The following is a 17,986-nucleotide window of genomic DNA, read 5'->3' as shown; positions in this document are numbered from 1 at the left end:
AGTCTACAGAGGGATAGCAATAAGATGTATGTCCTTGAATATTCTCTTATATGGCTACTGCTGTGGCGAGGGGGAATTTGGCGATATCAGATCCAGGCACGAAAAAAAAGTCGGAATTACCCGATCAGGAAAGGTTGGCGTGCGCTGTCCCGCGGATCCGCAATCCGCCCCGACCCAACGCCATGAGAAGAGATAAACCGCAACAAAAATCGATTCGATTCGTCGAACGCCTATATAAGTGATTGCAGCAGAAGAATACGCCAGACGCCTATCGCTCAGAAAACGCAAATCTCACAATGCGGACACCATCACCGTCAGCCAAGTGTTGACTTGAAACCCTGATAAGCCTGCTCAATGTCAAAGGCGAGTTCTCGGGCCTGTTCTTCACTGAGTTCTTCCGTCGCGCGCATCTGATTCAACGTGATCAACCACTGGATGATCTTGCCGCGGTTATCGAAATCCCCATCGGTCACCTTGTTCACAGATTGGATGACTTCCGAGAGAAGGGGATGAAGTGCATCCTTCGAGACCATGTTCAGTTTTAGAGCATCGAGGAAAGTGATGAAATTTTCGGTAGCCGTGAGAATTAAGCTGCCTGACGCGCCGCCAATAGGTCCCCCCGCTGCTGCTCCTGCATTGGCCGCGGGCGCACTGTGGGTGGCTTGCTCAACTGTTGCGGGAAGGCCGATACGAAGACGCTCGGTGGCACGGGGGCATTCCAGCTGAGGCAGATCAGCAACCGCTTCAAAAGAGCCCGCGAAAAAATACACTTACCCCCCATGTCCGCTTGAATGTTTCGAGATCGACGAATTCCCTGGCGACTGTGTCATCGCCCAAGCTAGACTTGTACTGCTTCAGTAGCCGTGCGCATGTCTCGGTATATTCCGCCTCTGTAACCACATCTTTGATGTATGCCTTCTCGAGCCCATCAAGAGTCACGATGATGCTGTAGATCTCTGCCAGCGACTCATAAAGATCTCGCTCTGCGGAGCTGGAGGCTAGTTTCACTTCCTGACATAGCCGCAGTTAGCCCAGCAGCTCGGCAGTCAGGCACAGAGGGACTAGGAGTACCTCATCGAGATTGATCGATGCTGAACGTGCCGGATTCGGCGTGTAGCTATACGGCGTAGGCGCGTACGAAAGAGGACGTTGAGTGTACATGATAGGATAGTTCGACTCTTTCGACTGCTTGAATGCGACCCTCCGATCGTTGGTAGAGGGGGAAAGGCGGTGACCCGATTGGGCGGGTCGGCGTGATATTCTGCCCCGACAGGATTTTTTTTTCGTTCTGCTTTACCTTCTATCTCTTGGCTCCAATCTTTCTGAACAGCCAATTTTCAGACTTTGACTCCATTCTCCCGTTGGATTGGAGTTTACAGGCACAATGGCCGGAAGTCAGAAGAAATCGACGAAGAAGTTCGAGAAGAAGCATTTGAAAGATACCCTCGAGCGGCGCAAGGCCTCCGCGAAGATCAAGCAGCGGATCCATCTCAAGGAAAAACGCAAGGCCGACAATGCTCGCCGAGCCGAGAATGAGGATGTCGAGCAGGAGGATCCCGAGGAGGTGAAGAAGCAGAATGCATTCGCGGAGATGAACGTTGACGACTTCTTCGCCGGCGGTTTCGACATCGCAGATGCCGACGCCGATTCGAGCAAGAAAGCGCGGAAGAAGGACGTTACTCCGAAGATTGGCAAGCGCAAGCGTTCGGACGGCACACAGGCAGAAGAGGATGATGCCTCGTCGACGGCTTCCAGTGGAGCGGAGGAGGACGGTGCAGCATCCGATGATGATGCGGCGTCTCAGGCTAGCAGTGACGCGGATGATTTTGAGGCTCACAAGGATCAGCTTGAAGCGCTGAAGCAGAAGGATCCTGAGTTCTACAAGTATCTGAAGGAGAATGATTCAGAGCTGCTGGATTTCGGTGATCATGGAGACCTCGCGGAGGTTGACGAGCTGAGCGAGGCCGAGGAGGTGGAAGGACCCGCCAAGAAAAAGAAGAAGGCAGCAAAGGGCGAGGACGAGGAGGCCGAAGCCGTGGATAACACACTCAATATCGCGATGGTCAAGAAGTGGCAGAAATTGATGGAGGAACAGAACTCGATCCGCGCCATGCGGCAAGTCGTGCTCGCTTTCCGCTGTGCGGCCTACATCAACGAAGCCGAAACGCAAGAGCAGAAATACTCGATCTCGGACCCCGATGTGTACCACCAGGTCCTTGTAACCGCGCTGGGTACTGTTCCCAAGACGTTAGCACACCACCTTCCCGTGAAGGAAACCGCCTCTGGAAAGGTGAAGGTGTCGCTGGATTCGAAGAAGTTCAAGACCCTCACATCGCTCATCAAGTCGCATACATCGTCGGTCCACCAGCTGCTCGTCAACCTTTCCGATGCGTCGACGCTGAAGCTCACACTCTCGTCCATCGAACCCATGCTCCCCTACCTGCTGCAGTTCCGCAAGCTCCTCAAAGTCCTCATCAAGACCATTGTCGGCATTTGGGCCGATGTTTCGACTTCCGAGGCGACCCGGATCACGGGTTTCCTTCTCCTGCGTCGCCTCATGGTGATCGGCGACTCCGGGCTCAAGGAGACCGTTCTCAAGGCCACGTACGAAGGCGTCGTCAAGGGCAGCCGGAACACAACCATGCACACCCTCGGCGGCGTGAATCTGATGAAGAACTCGGCGGCCGAGCTCTGGGGCATTGACCAGAACATCTCGTACACGACCGGGTTCAGCTTCATCCGTCAACTGGCGATGCACCTGCGCAGCAGCATCACCAACACCACCAAAGAATCCTACAAGACCATCTACAACTGGCAGTACACACACTCGCTCGACTTCTGGTCGCGCGTCCTGTCCCAGCACTGCGACGGCCTCGTCGAAGCGAAGGCCGGCAAGCAATCCGCCCTGCGGCCGCTCATCTACCCGGTCGTCCAGATCACGCTGGGCGCCATGCGCCTCATCCCCACCGCCACCTACTTCCCGCTCCGCTTCCAGCTCACGCGCGCGCTCCTCCGCCTCTCCCGCGCCACCGGCACCTACATCCCGCTCGCGCCCGCACTGCTCGAGGTGCTCAACGCCGCCGAGATGCGCAAGCCGCCCAAGTCCAGCACGCTCAAGCAGCTCGACTTCGCGACCGCCATCCGCGCGCCCAAATCCTACCTCCGCACCCGCGTCTACCAGGACGGCGTCGGCGAGCAGGTCGCCGAGCTCCTCGCCGAGTTCTTCGTCCTGTGGACCAAGCACATCGCCTTCCCGGAGCTCTCGGTGCCGGTCGTTGTCGCGCTGAAACGCTGGCTCAAGGCCGCCGGCGCCCGCTCCGGCGGCAACAAGAACGCCAAGGTCAACCAGATGATCCTCCTGCTCGTGCAGAAGGTCGAGGCCAACGCCCGCTGGATCGAGGAGAAGCGGCTGAATGTCACGTATACGCCGCGCAACCGCGCCGAGGTCGAGTCCTTCCTCAAGGAGGTGGACTGGGAGGCGACGCCGCTGGGCGCGTTCGTCAAGACGCAGCGCAAGCTGAGGGAGGAGAAGGCCGCGATTCTGGAGCAGGGACGGCGGGAGGAGGAGAAGCGGCGCGCGGAGGAGAAGGCGGCGGATGAGGATGAGATGATGGAGGATGTGCGCAGCGATAGTGAGGATGAGGAAGAGGATGACGAAGAGTCATCTCCTAGCGACGAAGAGGAAGAGGAAGAGGAAGAAGAGGAGGAAGAAGAGGAGGAAGAAGAATTAGAGGAAGAGTAGATGTTGATGCTTCCAGATACCCTTCCTCTCGTTTCTTACATGTCTATTTACAATTCATACGGTCCTGCGCTTGGGGATATAGTACTGTTATCTTTGATATCAATAAAAGTTGAAGATTCGAAACATGTCCACCAATCCTCCCTATTAAACGAACAGCCCTGTATTGACTTTGTCTACATGGAAATGCTACTAAGAGAACAAGAGGAGGTAGGTACTGTAGACTCATATTTGCAACTATCAACTGAGACGTACATACTCAGGAAATAAATAGAAGCCAATCAACAAAGAATGACACGGATCAAACAAGGATAACAAGAATCAGAATCAACAAAATCAAAAAAAAAATCATAAACTTTTATGTTCCATCTCAACCCACTTCACCAACCACGCAAGGCTAAACTATACCCATAGGCATCTTCTCACTTCCATACGCGCGTGTCTGCTCACGTCTCAAGACCGCGTCTTCCTCCTCCGCCCAGGCGAGCGATTCATTCGGCAGCATGACCGCCTGGTCGATCGCAACAGGAAGACCCCTATGACGGCCCCTCAAGGTGACGGCAGCCAAGATCAGCTTGCTGATGGTGTGCCACGAGCCGCAGAACGAGTAGTTCTTGCCGGGGAAGCCGACGCTGATCCCGACGCAGCCGTAGGCGGAGACGACCTCGAAAATGATGTTGAAGGTCGAGTACGCGATGGGGTCGTCGGTGTAATGGGACGATTCGGCGATGGCGATAAAGAGGACGGCCAGGGCAATCCACCAGATGTCGTGGCTGGGTTGGGACCGAAGCTGTTGGTGGACGAAGTAGCTGCGGGATGCTTCGGTGGTGGAAACATCCTGTCGTCCGAGAAGATGATGTCGTATCAGGCTCATGACGATGCTGGGGGATTTCTCGCCAGATGGCCCGAGGGTCTCATCCGAGGCGTAGATGCCCAAGGAGCGCTCCTCGTAGACATTTGTGTTTCTGGCGGGGGTTAGTAGAAGCATGAAAACCGGAACGGGTGGACGAACCTCATGGTTACTAGAACTGGGAATGCCGAGACATACTGTGCATACCATTAGCAAACGATCGAGAGAGGGTGTGTGTAGCAATTGGATGAACCAACCATCATCAGGACTATGGACTGTTAGCATTTATATCAACAAGTATCGGGATCCTAGGAGTCTTACCATATAAAACCAGTAAACCCTGACGCAATTCAGAGATAGTCACAACGTAGAAACCCCCGGAACGCACAGCTAGAGTGGATGATTGTCAGCTAATCTGACCACTGCGTGTTGTTTTCATCGATCACAAACCTATCGCCTGGAACAGCCCGTCAAGAATCCGATAGCCTGCTGGAAGCGTCTCGATCTCTCGGTTGCCGATGGCAAGTATCTCAAAACCGGCCCAGTCGATTCCATTCAGGATGATAATTGTCCCCAGCAGATACCATGTGTGGCGAACGGGGAAAAGATTCGTATAAACCTACTGCCTGTCAGTCATTGTTCGGGGTCAATCAAGTACCAAACGTACCCTTCTTGGATGGTCGAGAATGAAATCTAGGGTGATCTTCCATGTATCCCACGACGGGTGATTTGGCACCAGGCGTCTCATAGCCCAGATGATATATCGCAAAAAGCAGGGGTACAGAGTATTCCCCGCAAGAATCAACATTCCCATTGTAAGGAGCGGATATACACTATGAACGATCAGCATTGATTGACTGGAAGTTGAAGAGGGAGGGCGGCGTACTTCGTTTGGAGAGCAGTCATGTTCGCATCGAGGAGAGACATCCCGCTGTTGACAAAGGCCGAAACGGCGAAAAAAGCGCCTGTCCAGAACGGTGACAGGCCGTTTGCCCGAGGAATTTCTGGATGGTTCGCTTCTAGCCAGCCCCCCATACCCACGATGCCGATAATCAAGAACAATCCCCAGTACAGGGCAACGATGACGGATAAAACGGAGACCGCCTTGTACTCTACTCCGCCCAATTGCTCACGTTCCTCGGGCGTGAGACCGTGGAACTGGGAATTCCGCGAGATTGACCCACTCGACGAGAAATATTTCTGTGTGCCCTTCAAGCTCCCTCCAGGGCGGGTCATATCGTCATCAGCGTCTGCCAGGGGCACCGTTCGCGCGACATCTCGAGGATGATTATTCAAGTCTAATCGAGCACCCACTCCCGCCATGGGGAAGACTCGATGATGGTGGTGGTGATGGCGCGACTGCGGATGACCAACGGTGACCTGGTCGTCGTCGACCCATCGGATACGGTCATCGTCAGTTGTGTGCGCGGGCTCCTCCGAGCGACTTTCTGCGTCGAAGGCCTTCGTGCCCGCAGTTTCATGGACCTCCCTCGTTTGCAAATCATGGGTATTATCTGCTCCTTCATTGGAAGCACCAGGCTTGGAAGCATGTCGGAAGAAACCCTTCCGCACACACTCGTCTGAAAAACTCTTGATTTTAAGCTGGAACGCTCTCTTGCGAACAAGAAGGACGGTGATCGAAATTAAGATGACGTGTCCAAGTATCAGCAGCGCAAATAGGATGGACTGCTGGAAGGTATTGAGGGACGAGAGATCCACCTAGAGACATTAGAAAGACCCTCCCGGCCTCGACTTGGTAGTCAGCACCTACCGTGTTCAACCCAGCCCCGGTCATCGCGCTGACACACATGAATAGAGCATCGGCATAATCGATACTCCGCGAAGGAGTGGCCGCACCCCAGAAGATGATGCTGCAAATCAACGGGGTGGCGATAAAGTAAGCGTAATGGAGCGTCAGGAAATTGAACGGTGGGAGCACCGCCGTGATGCATCGACCAAGGGGCTGAACCCAGGTCCGTCGAAGTCGAACTATGTATGAGGATATCCTATCAGCAGCTATACTTGGCAGGATCTGAGACAGCGAGCGAACATACCAATCATCTCGACAGGCCTCTGGGATGAACCAGTCAATTTTTAACAATGCGATGCGGAACAGTCCGCCAACCGCGGCCGTACTCTCCGATTAAAAAAAGAAAAAAAAAAAAAAAACACTATCTTCTTTCTGTGTTGTGAAAAAACTGAAGCTGCGAAGCCACGCTCCACTGGTGCTTCAATCTCTTGCTGGCAGCGCACACCGCTAACCACAACAAGGATCTTGGAAAAATTCTGTTGTAAATTGAAAGGCCCGTAGTCGTGTTCGATAGTCCATTGCTTTGAATCGTGGGTTTCTGGGTTGAAAGAGGTCTTGTTGGAAGAGGGGATATAGATCGAAGAGCGTGAGAGGCGTTGGGGGATCAGTATCAGGCAGTAGGAATTGGGAAGATTGCGAGGATTCTGGAGACACAGACGAATTGGATGTGTGTTTCAATTAGAATTGGTGTTGGGGAAACGGTGCAAAACGTGTGTTATTCCATTTCAGCGGTTGCTCTTGATAATCTGTATAGTGATGGTGGATGGAGGGAGAAAAAAGAGCAAAAAAAAAGGCCAAACGAAAACGAACAAGAAATGGATGAAATGAATGGACGCTTTGCCATCATTGAGCTAGTGTGATCTCCTCTCGAGTCTCTGCCAGCCCATTGGCCCAAGCTGATATTAAGCTTCAACGGCCTCAGAGCCTCATCTACTACCTTACTGTGGGATAATCCTAGGACAGTCAGTGAGTGTAGGGGTTCAGCGCTTCGTGCACTAATAACGAGCTCACGTACTGGCTTCTGTATATAGTTCTGTCTAGATAGCGCTCTTCATCTCCACCTCCTACCCATCTTTTTCACTATATCTACCTATCCTCCCAAATCCAACCATCATGCCATCTTCCAAGCCCTACCCCCCTCCTCTCATCATCCCCCCTCTACATCAAGACCAACACACCCATACCCTCATCCTCCTGCACGGCCGCGGCAGCAACAGCGAGCGCTTCGGCCGCGTCTTCCTCGACTCAACCGGCCTCGCCAAGCGCCTGCCCACGACCCGATTCATCTTCCCCACCGCGCGGAAGCGGCGCTCAACAGTCCTCAAGCGCATCCCGATCAACCAGTGGTTCGACAACTACTCGCTCGAGGACCCCAACACGCGCACTGAGCTGCAGCTGGACGGCCTGCAGGAGAGCAGCGAGTTTCTGCGGCAGTTGGTCGATGCCGAGGCGGGGCTCTTGTCGACGGCGACGGGTCTGGCTGTCGGGGAGGCGTATCTGCGAGTTGTGCTGGGCGGGTTGAGTCAGGGGTGTGCGGCGTCGGTGTTCTGTCTTCTGGGGGGATGGCTTTCTGGGGGAGAGGAGGGGCAGGGGAGGCGGCTTGGGGGGTTCGTGGGGATGAGCGGGTGGTTGCCGTTTGAAGGGGAGATTGCTGGGGTATTGAAGATGAGCGCAGGGGAGTCGGACTCTGAGGCTGAAGATGACGAGGATGACCCGTTTGCCCGCGATGCCGATGGCGACGACGTCCCCGCGCATGTCCAGGCAGTCAATCATATCCGGGATATTCTCGGTATGCCAGCGATCCCGTCCGACGCCGAGGACTCGGAGACTGCGTTCTTGAAAACACCAGTATTCCTAGGCCATGGGGCTGCAGATGCAAAAGTGTCGGTAGACCTGGGACGGCGGATGGCGGCCACTCTATCGGACGGGTTCGGAATGGATGTGACGTGGAAGCCATATGAGGATTTCGGACACTGGTATAAAGTGCCAGACGAGATCGACGATGCGATGCGCTTCTTACAGGAGAAGGTCGGGTTTGCCGTGGTGGAGGCGGTTGAGGAGTCGGTATGAGATACCCGATGGGCTCGGTACAGACAATGATTCTACTTGTTCACTTGTCTTACTTGAACCCGTCTATCGACATCAAGGCTGGTCCTTGACCTCCCTCGCCCGCACCCAATGCCCACTCTTCCCCCCCTTCTTCTCCAACAACTGCACCCCCCCAATAACCATCCCCTTATCCACGGCCTTCAGCATATCATACACCGTCAACGCAGCCGCCACCGTCGCCGTCATCGCCTCCATCTCCACCCCCGTGCGACCCAGACAACTCACTGTCGCCATCACCCGCATAGCCCCGTGTCGCTGTCGCCTCTCCTCAGGTTCACCAGACGCAGGCTCCACCAGCTTCACGTCCACCTCCACGCCTGTAATCCCGATGCTCGGATGGCACAGCGGGATGAGGTCGGGCGTCTTCTTCGCCGCCATGATCCCGGCGATGCGCGCGACGCTGAACACGTCGCCCTTGTGGGTGCCGCGCCCCTCGCGGAGGAGATCGTATGGCCGCGCGTTGGAGAAGGAGACGAGGCAGCTGGCTGTGGCGGTGCGCGCGGTGACGGGTTTCTCGGTGATTTGGGTCATGTGCACTGTTTGGCTGGCGGTGAGGTGCGGGAGTTCCGGGTCCGAGGTGGTCGGGAGAGAGCGGGTGGTTTCCTCTTCTTCTCTGGGGTTGGACGGGGAGGGTTGAGGATTGGTGGTGCTACGCTCGCGGTGGTAGTGACGGGTTTGGAAGATGGAAGTTGGGGACGGGGACGGGGACGCAGGAAGAAGATGAAGCGGCACGCTGGCTGGGCTCATTCTAGGGAGTCTCGAGTTGCTTGAAGTGTTCGTATTTCTGACATGTGCACTATCTAGAACCCTCGTCTATCAGTATCAATGGTGATCAAGTACAGTCTTGTGTATCCAAAACCAAGATGCTTATCAACATTGCCATGCGATATTGCCCAACGCCACCCAAAATCTGCAATCCGCAAGTTCTTCCTGTCGTAAATCATAAAACCCAAAGATCCGTGGCTACACGAGCCGGGTATAGAAAAGAAAAGAAAGAACCCCCCCCCCAAAAAAAAAAAAAAAAAAAAAATCAGTCGCGTCTACCCACCAATAAGTATCATTGGCCGGTTCTTCATATTCTCCAATGTACCCATTCCGGCATGTTTGGCCTTCTTGCGCTTGACGGCCATTCCGATGATGTCGAGGAGCGCCTGTTCCCTCTGGTCGACCACGCCACCCTCGTCGTGGACGCGCGCGGCAGCCTCCGCAGCCTCAAGCAGCCGCAGCTCCTTCAGCGCGGCCTCGTCGATCGGCTGCCCATCGTTCTCCTTCCGGATGATATCTCGCAGCGACACCTCCGTATTGCCGAACAAGCAGACTTTCAGGTTGCCATCGCTGGTGATGCGGAGCCGATTGCAGGACCCGCAGAAATTATGCGTCATGCTCGTGATGAACCCGACGCGGCCTTGGAACCCGGGAACCTGATACGTCTTGCTCGTATCGTTCTTGTGGCCGGCCACCTTCTCCAGCGTCGGGTACTTCGCCCGGATCACCGCCAGCATCTCCTGGTACGAGAACATCTTCCCCTGGCTCCACTTGTTCCCGTCGAAGGGCATGTACTCGATGAAGCGCACCCCGACGGGGCTGTCCCGCCCCATCTCCACGAACGGGATGATCTCCCGATCGTTGACCCCGCGCATCACCACGCAGTTGATCTTCAACTTGATCCCCGCGCCAGCCTTATTCAGCGCCAGTATCCGCTCCACGCTCCGCATCACCGCCTCGAACCCCTTCCGCCGCGTCATGATCTGGAACTGGAACGGATCCAGCGTATCCAGGCTGAGATTCACGCCCGTCAAGCCCGCCTCGACCATCGGCTCCAGCTTGCGGTGCAACGAGATCCCGTTCGTGGTCAGACACAGCTCGCGCAGGCCGTTACGCCGCAGCGCGCCGATCGACTGCATCAGCGGCACGATGTCCTTGCGCACCGTCGGCTCGCCGCCCGTCAGCCGGATCTTGGTGACCCCCTGCGAGACGAACAGCGAGGACAGGTAGACGATCTCCGGGGAGGTGAGCAGCCGCGCGGGCGCGGACAGCGGTATCCCTTCCTCGGGCATGCAGTATAAACAACGGAGGTTGCAGCGCTCGGTCACGCTGATGCGGAGGTAGTCATGTTGGCGGTTGAAGGTGTCGGTGAGGAACTCGGAGAAGGGCTTTGCGGACCGCAGCGCGGACCATCGTGGCGATAAGGGTTTCGAGGGAGGGAGTGGATCGGGAGTAGGAGGATGTGTGGGTGCTGAGCTCGGTTCGCTTCTATAGCTGGTCACTGCAGCATCTGTACTGTTCAAACGACGGCGAGCGTGGCTGGTTGCAATACAGCGATGGCTGCGGGGAGAGAACCGCAGGGCTCCCCGCATGCGAAGAAGAGACTCGGTCATCCTGATGAAGAGATCCTACAGTACGGAGACCTTGAAGGGATTCTCGTCAGGTAGATGGTATACTTCATCCAGGAAAGGGAAGAGAAATGAGAGGTAAGAAGAACACGGTGGTTTTAGGCTAGAGTCCCCATGGTGGTTGGTGGTGGTGGTGCTTATCAAGAGAGAGTCAGAGAGAGAGAGAGAGAGAGAGAGAGAAAGAAAGAAAGTCTCCAACTCCGCGGAATATTAGTCACCACCATGACTGATGCGTGATATCATGACCTATCTAGCAGTCGATCTTTTTCTTCTTCTTTTTTCTTTTCTGTGAGGTGTAAATGAATCGAAGAGAGAGAAAATGTTGACCCGCTTTAAGACGGACCTGTCGAGAACTGGGTGTGTACGGATACACCATTGTACGGTGGTGGTGGTGATGGTGGTCAAAGTATCAACATATGGAAACGAGGGCACACATCCATGATCATGACCAACATCTAGTAATATATACTACAACTGCAGTCTAGGCGAGCTTCTCTACATGCTCGGACACATGAACCTCCTGCTTATTCTCTTCAATCTTCTGTGCCAGCTGCATCTTCTCATCCCGACCCTCGAAGAGGTACGTCAATTCCTCCAGCGTTGGCCCAGCAGTCTCCACGAAGCAGAAATAGACGACCGCAAAGACAATCGCCACCCACACGCAGTAGTAGATATAGAACTTCCACCCGATGTTCTTCAGCCCGATGGGGTTGACGTACCCGCCGAAAATCGACGCCACCTGGATGGTGAGCAGGACGAACGCCCAGGTCTTCGCGCGCATCTGATACGTCACGATCTCCAGCGGATAGGTGACGATCAGATTCGTCCAGGCGAGAGTGTAGAAGGCCTGGAAAACGAAGATACAGGCGAGCACGAGACGGCCCGCGGCCAGCGAGTTGGTCTCCAGGTAGCGCTGCGCCGCGATCGTCCACACGATGAAGGTGGCCAGCACGCCGCCGGAGCCCGTCAAGAAGAAGAAGCGGCGTCGGAACCGGTCGATCAGCAGGGTCACCGTGATCGCAACGATGTACTGCCACAGTGTGACCATGCCGTTGACCAGTGTAATCTCAAACTCGGTTTTCAGGCCCGTATCCTCCAGAATCTGCGTCAGGTAGTTGGAGACAAGGAGGTTACCCGAGCTCTGGCTGAAGACGGCAGTAGCGAAGCAGAGAAATATCCGCTTGAGGTTGGGTACGGACGAAAAGAAATCCTTCCAGGTCATGTTGTTTTCTGCCTCCTTGGCGATGGCCTGCTGGATCTCGGCGCATTCGAAGTTGACCAGCTCGGAGTTGGGGTCGCACTCCCCATGGTATTTGACCAGGATCTCGCGGGCTTCCTGCGACCGACCCTTGGCGATCAACCATCGAGGAGATTCTGGGCAGAACCAGATCAGACAGAACTGGTAGGCCGAGGGAACGATCTGGATCAGGGTGGGCAGCCTCCATGACCACTGGCTCTGAATCCGATAGCAACCGAACGTCGCCCAAGCACCAATCACGTAGCCTAGCACAATGGAGGTGTTGTAGAAAGTGGTTATCTGCACACGCTCTTTCGGATGAGACAGCTCAGTAACCAGCACCGGAGCACCCATCTGGATAAGCGAGGAGCCCACCCCCAGCACGATCTTCCCTCCAATGTACATGTTCAAGGAGGTGGCGAAGAACTCGATAAGAACGCCCGTGATGATGATGGCCGAGCCCAGAGCGGTGGGTAGGCGTCGACCGAACTTGTCGCCGATCCAGCTGAGGAAGATGAAGGGGATCACGCCCCCGATTGCATTGGAGGCTCCGAAGAACCCCAATCTGGACCCGGTCGGATGACCGAACCGGTCCTGCCAGGACTGCAAAACCTGCATGCCATTGGTCATGGACTGCGAGTGCCCCTCGTTAGTGATTGTACGCGCATAGTAGAGGACGGGGACACCCTCTCACCCCGTCAATGCCCAACGCTGCACTCGCCAGTAGGGACGAGGTAAGCAGAAAGTAGAGCAGGATGCCATTCTTGCGGCGCCAGAAAGAGGGAATGGAATCCAGATCGATTGGCGACAGGATATCGTCGGCGGCATGTGCAGCAGCAGGAGCCATAGCGCACTCGTTTGTATAATACCAAGGCTGCTTGCCCTTGCCGAAAGCCTGAAAGTATTAAGACCACACAAGCTTGGAGGGCAAACTCGAAAAACAAGGGCTCAGCTGTATCCTCTTATAGTACAGAGAGACCGGCCATCACACCACAACCCATCCGACAGAGCAAGTCGGCGCAAGCCACAAGTCAAGTTTTCTCCTCGTGTGATTCTGGAACTGGGACCGGCCACGAGGTCAAAGGAAAGGATCATCGCGATGAAATTTCTCCCCGTGGGGAACAACCACTCGGTCGAATCGTGAATCATGGACAGAGTTTCGGCGAAATCGACCATCTCCTCCATCGGCAGCATCCACAAGTCCCCAGACAGAGAAGAAATTCTTCTTCCCCCCCCCCCCCGGCGAAATTGCGTGAGCGCCCTCAGAAATAGAATCGATCATCATTTCGCCGAATGCCCTAAGAATCCTGGCCCCCGCTCAGCGAGTTTCTCCGCTGTCTCAACTAGAAAAGTATAAGTTGTTTTCTCTCGCTCGCGCGGTCTGTGGCGGTCCCATAGCCTTTCCCTGAATCATCCATTGCCGGTTTTGTTTCTCGACCTCAGGCCAGAGCCTCTGAGTTCCATCTGACTCGTCATGCCGTCGGTTACCCCTCTTCCCTCTACCTTCAAATGGGGGTTCGCAACAGCTGCCTACCAGATCGAAGGTGCTGTTCACGAAGATGGACGTGGGCAGTCCATCTGGGACACATTCTGCCATCTGGAGCCTTCGCGGACCAAGGGTGCCAATGGTGATGTGGCGTGTGATCACTACCATCGGTACGAGGAGGACTTCGACCTGCTCACCAGATACGGTGCAAAAGAATACAGGTTCTCCATCGCCTGGTCGCGAATCATCCCGCGGGGCGGACGGGACGACCCTGTCAATGAGGCTGGCATCGCGTTTTACAATAGGCTCATTGACTCTCTGCTGGAAAGAGGCATTACTCCGTGGGTCACACTGTATCACTGGGATCTGCCACAGGAGCTGCATGATCGGTACGGTGGATGGCTGGACGTCGAGGAATCCCAGAAGGACTTTGAGAGATACGCCCGGGTCTGCTATGAGCGATTCGGTGACCGAGTCAAGCATTGGATCACGCTCAACGAACCCTGGATTGTGTCCATCTTTGTGAGTCCATCCCTCTCAGAGCTTCGGCGTAGCTTCAATAGATTTAACTAACTGCCTATTCAGGGATATGCAACAGGTGGCAATGCCCCTGGCAGAAGCAGTACCAATCCTCAGTCGACCGAGGGCAACACGGCCACTGAGCCTTGGATTGTGGGCAAAGCCCTCATCATGAGCCACGCGCGTGCAGCTGCCTTGTATAACAGGGAGTTTCGTCAATCCCAGCAGGGCCAGATCGGCATCTCGCTGAACGGCGACTACTATGAGCCCTGGGATGCTCAAGACGAGCGGGATCGAGCCGCCGCAGAGCGCCGCATGCAGTTCCACATTGGCTGGTTTGCTGATCCAATTTTGTCAGTCCACTCCCACCCAACATGCATCCTTACCATGCTCTCAGCTAACGATCATCTGCAGCTTGGCTCAGGACTACCCTGCCTGCATGCGCGAACAGCTTGGAGATCGCCTGCCTGGTTTCTCCCCCTCAGACTTTGCAATGCTTCGCGAGGCAGAGCTCGATTTCTATGGCATGAACTACTATACATCCCAATACGCTCGCCACCGTGACGAGCCGGCTCCAGAGACAGACTACATCGGTAATGTGGACGAGTGCCAAGAAAATAATCAAGGACTGCCCGTAGGCGAACCGAGCGGAGTCCACTGGCTTCGCTCGTGCCCGGACAAGTTCCGCAAGCACCTTACAAGAGTATATCGCCTATATGGAAAGCCAATCTATATCACCGAGAATGGCTGTCCGTGCCCTGGAGAAGACCGCATGACTTGCGAGGAGGCAGTCAAGGATACATACCGACTTCGCTATTTTGAGGAGCATCTGGAAGCGGTGGGCGTGTCCAACGCGGAAGACAAAGCTGATATTCGGGGCTATTTTGCATGGTCATTGCTGGATAATCTGGGTAAGTCTCGAGGAATTTCTGGATTGTTAGCGGTAACTGATATGGCGTCCTTAGAATGGTCCGACGGCTACGGGGTGCGATTCGGCGTGACATTCACAAACTATGAGACGCTTGAGAGAACGCCAAAGCAATCTGCGCTGTCTCTGAAGCGCATCTTTGAAGAACGAATCGGTGCTGATCCGTCGCGAGCATAGCCTACTTCTGACGTGCCCCCAAGCGAAGCCCTGGGTATAATGGGTGATGTTTGTTCTCAGGGGCGCAATAGACTATTAATCCTTTGCGTTGTATGCGCGATATACGTTGACCGGCCGATATAGAAGACACCGTGTCACACAGGGCATGATGGGATCAATCCTGCATGTACTTCGTTCACGAAGGCCGGCGAAGCGTGTCCGAGGCCTTGGAGTCGAGTCGGGTGAGGATATCCAAAAGGACAGAAAGATCGGTACGTGCACGTGCTGACAGGGGAGAAGCCTCATACTGGTCGATGATTTTCAGCAGGCTGGCGCCAATCAAACGGATTTTCTCCACCTGTGAGGAGTTAGCAAGCAATCAGATATATGAAGGACTGCTAATACATACACATGGCTCGCCGTTCACCTGGAGCGACCAAAAGGGAGCTTCTCGTATCACGCGTAGCATGTCGCGGGCAATCTCCGTCTTCCTCAGTAGCGACATGTCAGGATGTTCGGCGTCCGAGGCAAAGTAGCCCATCTCTTCCAATTTTTGCGTGATGACCAACCGCAAACAATGGAGTGAAACATGGAGGTTTGCCCATTGGATGACATACTGTTTTTGGCGACGGTCATTGGTGTTCTCGCCCACTTGCGTCAGTAAAGTATCTGTTTGTAGGCATTGCGGGAGTTTATCCAGCGAGGTTATGAACAAGACATATAGATTACCAAGGCGATGTCGTTCATCTACGGTCAGAAGCCGCGGGGTGAGAAGGCCGGCCTCCTTCTGGCTGTCCACGAGTCGCATCTCAAGTATTAGATCCGAGGCTGTCTGCCACAGGCGTAAGTTCGCGTTGAACCCTGCGATGAAGCTCATCCGCATCGGCAAATCTACTTCAACGCTGGCTGGGGATACTCCGGCAACATCCTCAATGCCTGCAGGGTAGGCAGTGGTAATACCAGTGTCAAAGGAGAATTTGTGGATGGTAATAGGACGATTGTTCAGGATAGCTGCTGATTTATCACCGATATAGACAATCCAGAAGGCCCTTCGACGCAGCTCGGCCTCTACCGGGGATAGACCCTGCAACGACATCTCATCATGCATCTGCATGACCTGCGCTAGGCGGGTTGCTTCCCCGAAGATATGCCACGAGAATCGAGGCTTCCCGGCCGCATGCAAGCAGTTGGAATGGAAATATCGAATAGCCACAGAGTTCGCGTTCGGATACTCCAAGTCCACCTCCAGGTACCCGTGCAAGCAGCTACGAGAAGCTTTGAGGAATAAGTCCGCAATCCTTTCCCCTTCGGGGAATATCTCCTGGGGCAAGAGAAACGCCGCTTCCGCGCAGACGGCGGTGATCAGTGTGAAGGTAGCATCCGGCCATAGTTCGGGGTATTTGAGACTGTTTGCCCGGTCGAGGATGCCGTCCGCACCTATAGGGTTGCCTCGAACAAACGATGACCAAAGTTCGGGGCCGGTGGTGCCAATACTGCATCCCGTTGCTTGGGTCACGAAGAAGCGCAAGCCATCCCGGAGACTTGGCTCGTGGACCAACGGAATCAGGGGAAACAGGTACTCGAAGAACAAATCAAAACACCGATTCACCGTCCGCTCAAGATCCGCCGATGGATCGCGTAGCTGAAGGGCGCGAGCGAGTTGATGCCATCGCTGCAATGATGACAACGGTGGCTGCTCTCTCGGAGGCGACAATGCCGGGTCTACCAGGCTAGTGTCCCACGATGGGGAGCTTGCCAGGGTGCTTAATCTCGGAGTGCGGGGATCCAGGGGCATGATAGGGCCAGAGACAGGAGAGGCAGCGGAGAATTGCAGGGTGGTACTGGTGCTAGTTATCGCAGGCGGGCCTGGGTGGAGCGTACATGGCGGTGCTGCATCATGAGGGGCAGGTAATGTGTGCCGCCGAGTTTTGTTGCTTTTCGGTCCTCTTCTGGCAACAGGCAGATCAAAGGTACATCTCTGGCCGGAACGTCGGCAGCTTGTACAAGTAGACAATGGCGAACCTCCGTCGCACTGGTTGGATTTTCTCAGTCAACCTAAGCTCATGTGCATTGTACACTCACTGGATGGCTTACCTTGGCCTTCCTTCGTCTGCAGCGATCACAAGCCCTGGCAGCCAAGCGGGTCGCGGTTGTCATATTCGGATAAAATATGAGGTTGAGAAAGGAGTAATATTATGGAGCAGGAGAAATGGAGAAACTGAGGCGATGGAAGAAAAGGATGGATCATCGATTCATCGTTGATTGTTTGGATAAGAGCACGTGCCGGATGCACGTGGTCTGTGGGTTGTTTGATCTTCGGAGTATCTTCATTCATTTCTCCTCGGTAGTCTGTACAGTCAACAGTGTACCTAGTACCTACTACCTGCAGTGTACAGGTACACCCCCAGAATCTCCGCCGGTCGGAGAAATACTGGGCCTCGCTTAGTGCTTAAGATCAGGGATACTCCGATATGTATACTGTGTAGACCGACCTGAATAATAATAAATGAATCCGTTAATCAAACCAGCGACTTAAACTATCATCCTTTCTGCCGTTCTCATTTTGTTAAATAAACTCCACAGTCTATATCCATCATCCTTCCAGTATTCCCCCGTAGATCTGCAATGCAAGTTTCTCCGCGTGGAGGCAGAAATCCGGGGCTGTTGATCTGCATGGAAAAGACTCGGTCTTGTCATCCCAGAGGGAGAAATTAAATATATATATATATATATAAGAGGAAATAAATAGACACCGCATC

General features: G+C 54.5%; 8 protein-coding genes across 8 annotated transcripts, besides 6 other annotated features; 3 read left to right on the top strand and 5 right to left on the bottom strand.

Annotated features, from left to right (window-relative positions):
* Window positions 1-314: 314 nt before the first annotated feature.
* On the bottom strand, window positions 315-1,161 carry ACLA_019240 (ESCRT-I subunit protein VPS28; the record flags this gene model as incomplete). The annotated part of the gene is made up of 3 exons (XM_001268644.1): window positions 315-722; window positions 775-1,011; window positions 1,072-1,161. 3 exons carry the CDS (start codon window positions 1,159-1,161, stop codon window positions 315-317), a joined length of 735 nt encoding a protein of 244 aa, XP_001268645.1.
* A 223-nt stretch (window positions 1,162-1,384) lies between these two features.
* On the top strand, window positions 1,385-3,742 carry ACLA_019230 (mRNA-binding ribosome synthesis protein NOC2; the record flags this gene model as incomplete). Its single annotated transcript, XM_001268643.1, has 1 exon — window positions 1,385-3,742. The coding sequence occupies one exon, from the start codon at window positions 1,385-1,387 to the stop codon at window positions 3,740-3,742; it is 2,358 nt and encodes a 785-aa protein (XP_001268644.1).
* Window positions 3,678-3,723: a microsatellite.
* Window positions 3,681-3,726: a microsatellite.
* A 394-nt stretch (window positions 3,743-4,136) lies between the features above and the next one.
* On the bottom strand, window positions 4,137-6,650 carry ACLA_019220 (putative potassium transporter; the record flags this gene model as incomplete). The annotated part of the gene is made up of 9 exons (XM_001268642.1): window positions 4,137-4,704; window positions 4,752-4,786; window positions 4,847-4,857; window positions 4,911-4,979; window positions 5,040-5,208; window positions 5,257-5,422; window positions 5,476-6,308; window positions 6,361-6,578; window positions 6,644-6,650. The coding sequence occupies 9 exons, from the start codon at window positions 6,648-6,650 to the stop codon at window positions 4,137-4,139; spliced, it is 2,076 nt and encodes a 691-aa protein (XP_001268643.1).
* Window positions 6,651-6,734: 84 nt separating this feature from the next.
* Window positions 6,735-6,758: a microsatellite.
* A 754-nt stretch (window positions 6,759-7,512) lies between these two features.
* On the top strand, window positions 7,513-8,469 carry ACLA_019210 (alpha/beta hydrolase; the record flags this gene model as incomplete). The annotated part of the gene is made up of 1 exon (XM_001268641.1): window positions 7,513-8,469. One exon carries the CDS (start codon window positions 7,513-7,515, stop codon window positions 8,467-8,469), a length of 957 nt encoding a protein of 318 aa, XP_001268642.1.
* Window positions 8,470-8,541: 72 nt separating this feature from the next.
* On the bottom strand, window positions 8,542-10,886 carry ACLA_019200 (molybdopterin cofactor biosynthetic protein; the record flags this gene model as incomplete). The annotated part of the gene is made up of 2 exons (XM_001268640.1): window positions 8,542-9,308; window positions 9,557-10,886. 2 exons carry the CDS (start codon window positions 10,884-10,886, stop codon window positions 8,542-8,544), a joined length of 2,097 nt encoding a protein of 698 aa, XP_001268641.1.
* Window positions 9,517-9,538: a microsatellite.
* Window positions 10,887-11,044: 158 nt separating the features above from the next.
* Window positions 11,045-11,092: a microsatellite.
* Window positions 11,046-11,081: a microsatellite.
* Window positions 11,093-11,382: 290 nt separating the features above from the next.
* ACLA_019190 (putative MFS hexose transporter) lies at window positions 11,383-12,985 on the bottom strand (the record flags this gene model as incomplete). The annotated part of the gene is made up of 2 exons (XM_001268639.1): window positions 11,383-12,771; window positions 12,833-12,985. 2 exons carry the CDS (start codon window positions 12,983-12,985, stop codon window positions 11,383-11,385), a joined length of 1,542 nt encoding a protein of 513 aa, XP_001268640.1.
* Window positions 12,986-13,612: 627 nt separating this feature from the next.
* Window positions 13,613-15,248, top strand: ACLA_019180 (glycoside hydrolase family 1 protein; the record flags this gene model as incomplete). The annotated part of the gene is made up of 4 exons (XM_001268638.1): window positions 13,613-14,146; window positions 14,210-14,496; window positions 14,558-15,054; window positions 15,109-15,248. 4 exons carry the CDS (start codon window positions 13,613-13,615, stop codon window positions 15,246-15,248), a joined length of 1,458 nt encoding a protein of 485 aa, XP_001268639.1.
* Window positions 15,249-15,606: 358 nt separating this feature from the next.
* ACLA_019170 (transcription factor domain-containing protein) lies at window positions 15,607-17,384 on the bottom strand (the record flags this gene model as incomplete). The annotated part of the gene is made up of 2 exons (XM_001268637.1): window positions 15,607-17,259; window positions 17,310-17,384. 2 exons carry the CDS (start codon window positions 17,382-17,384, stop codon window positions 15,607-15,609), a joined length of 1,728 nt encoding a protein of 575 aa, XP_001268638.1.
* Window positions 17,385-17,986: the final 602 nt, after the last annotated feature.

This window comes from Aspergillus clavatus, genomic scaffold, assembly GCF_000002715.2.
Source record: "Aspergillus clavatus NRRL 1 1099423829805 genomic scaffold, whole genome shotgun sequence".
Taxonomy (NCBI): Eukaryota; Fungi; Ascomycota; class Eurotiomycetes; order Eurotiales; family Aspergillaceae; genus Aspergillus; species Aspergillus clavatus.
This window is presented reverse-complemented; position numbering and strand designations above follow the sequence as displayed.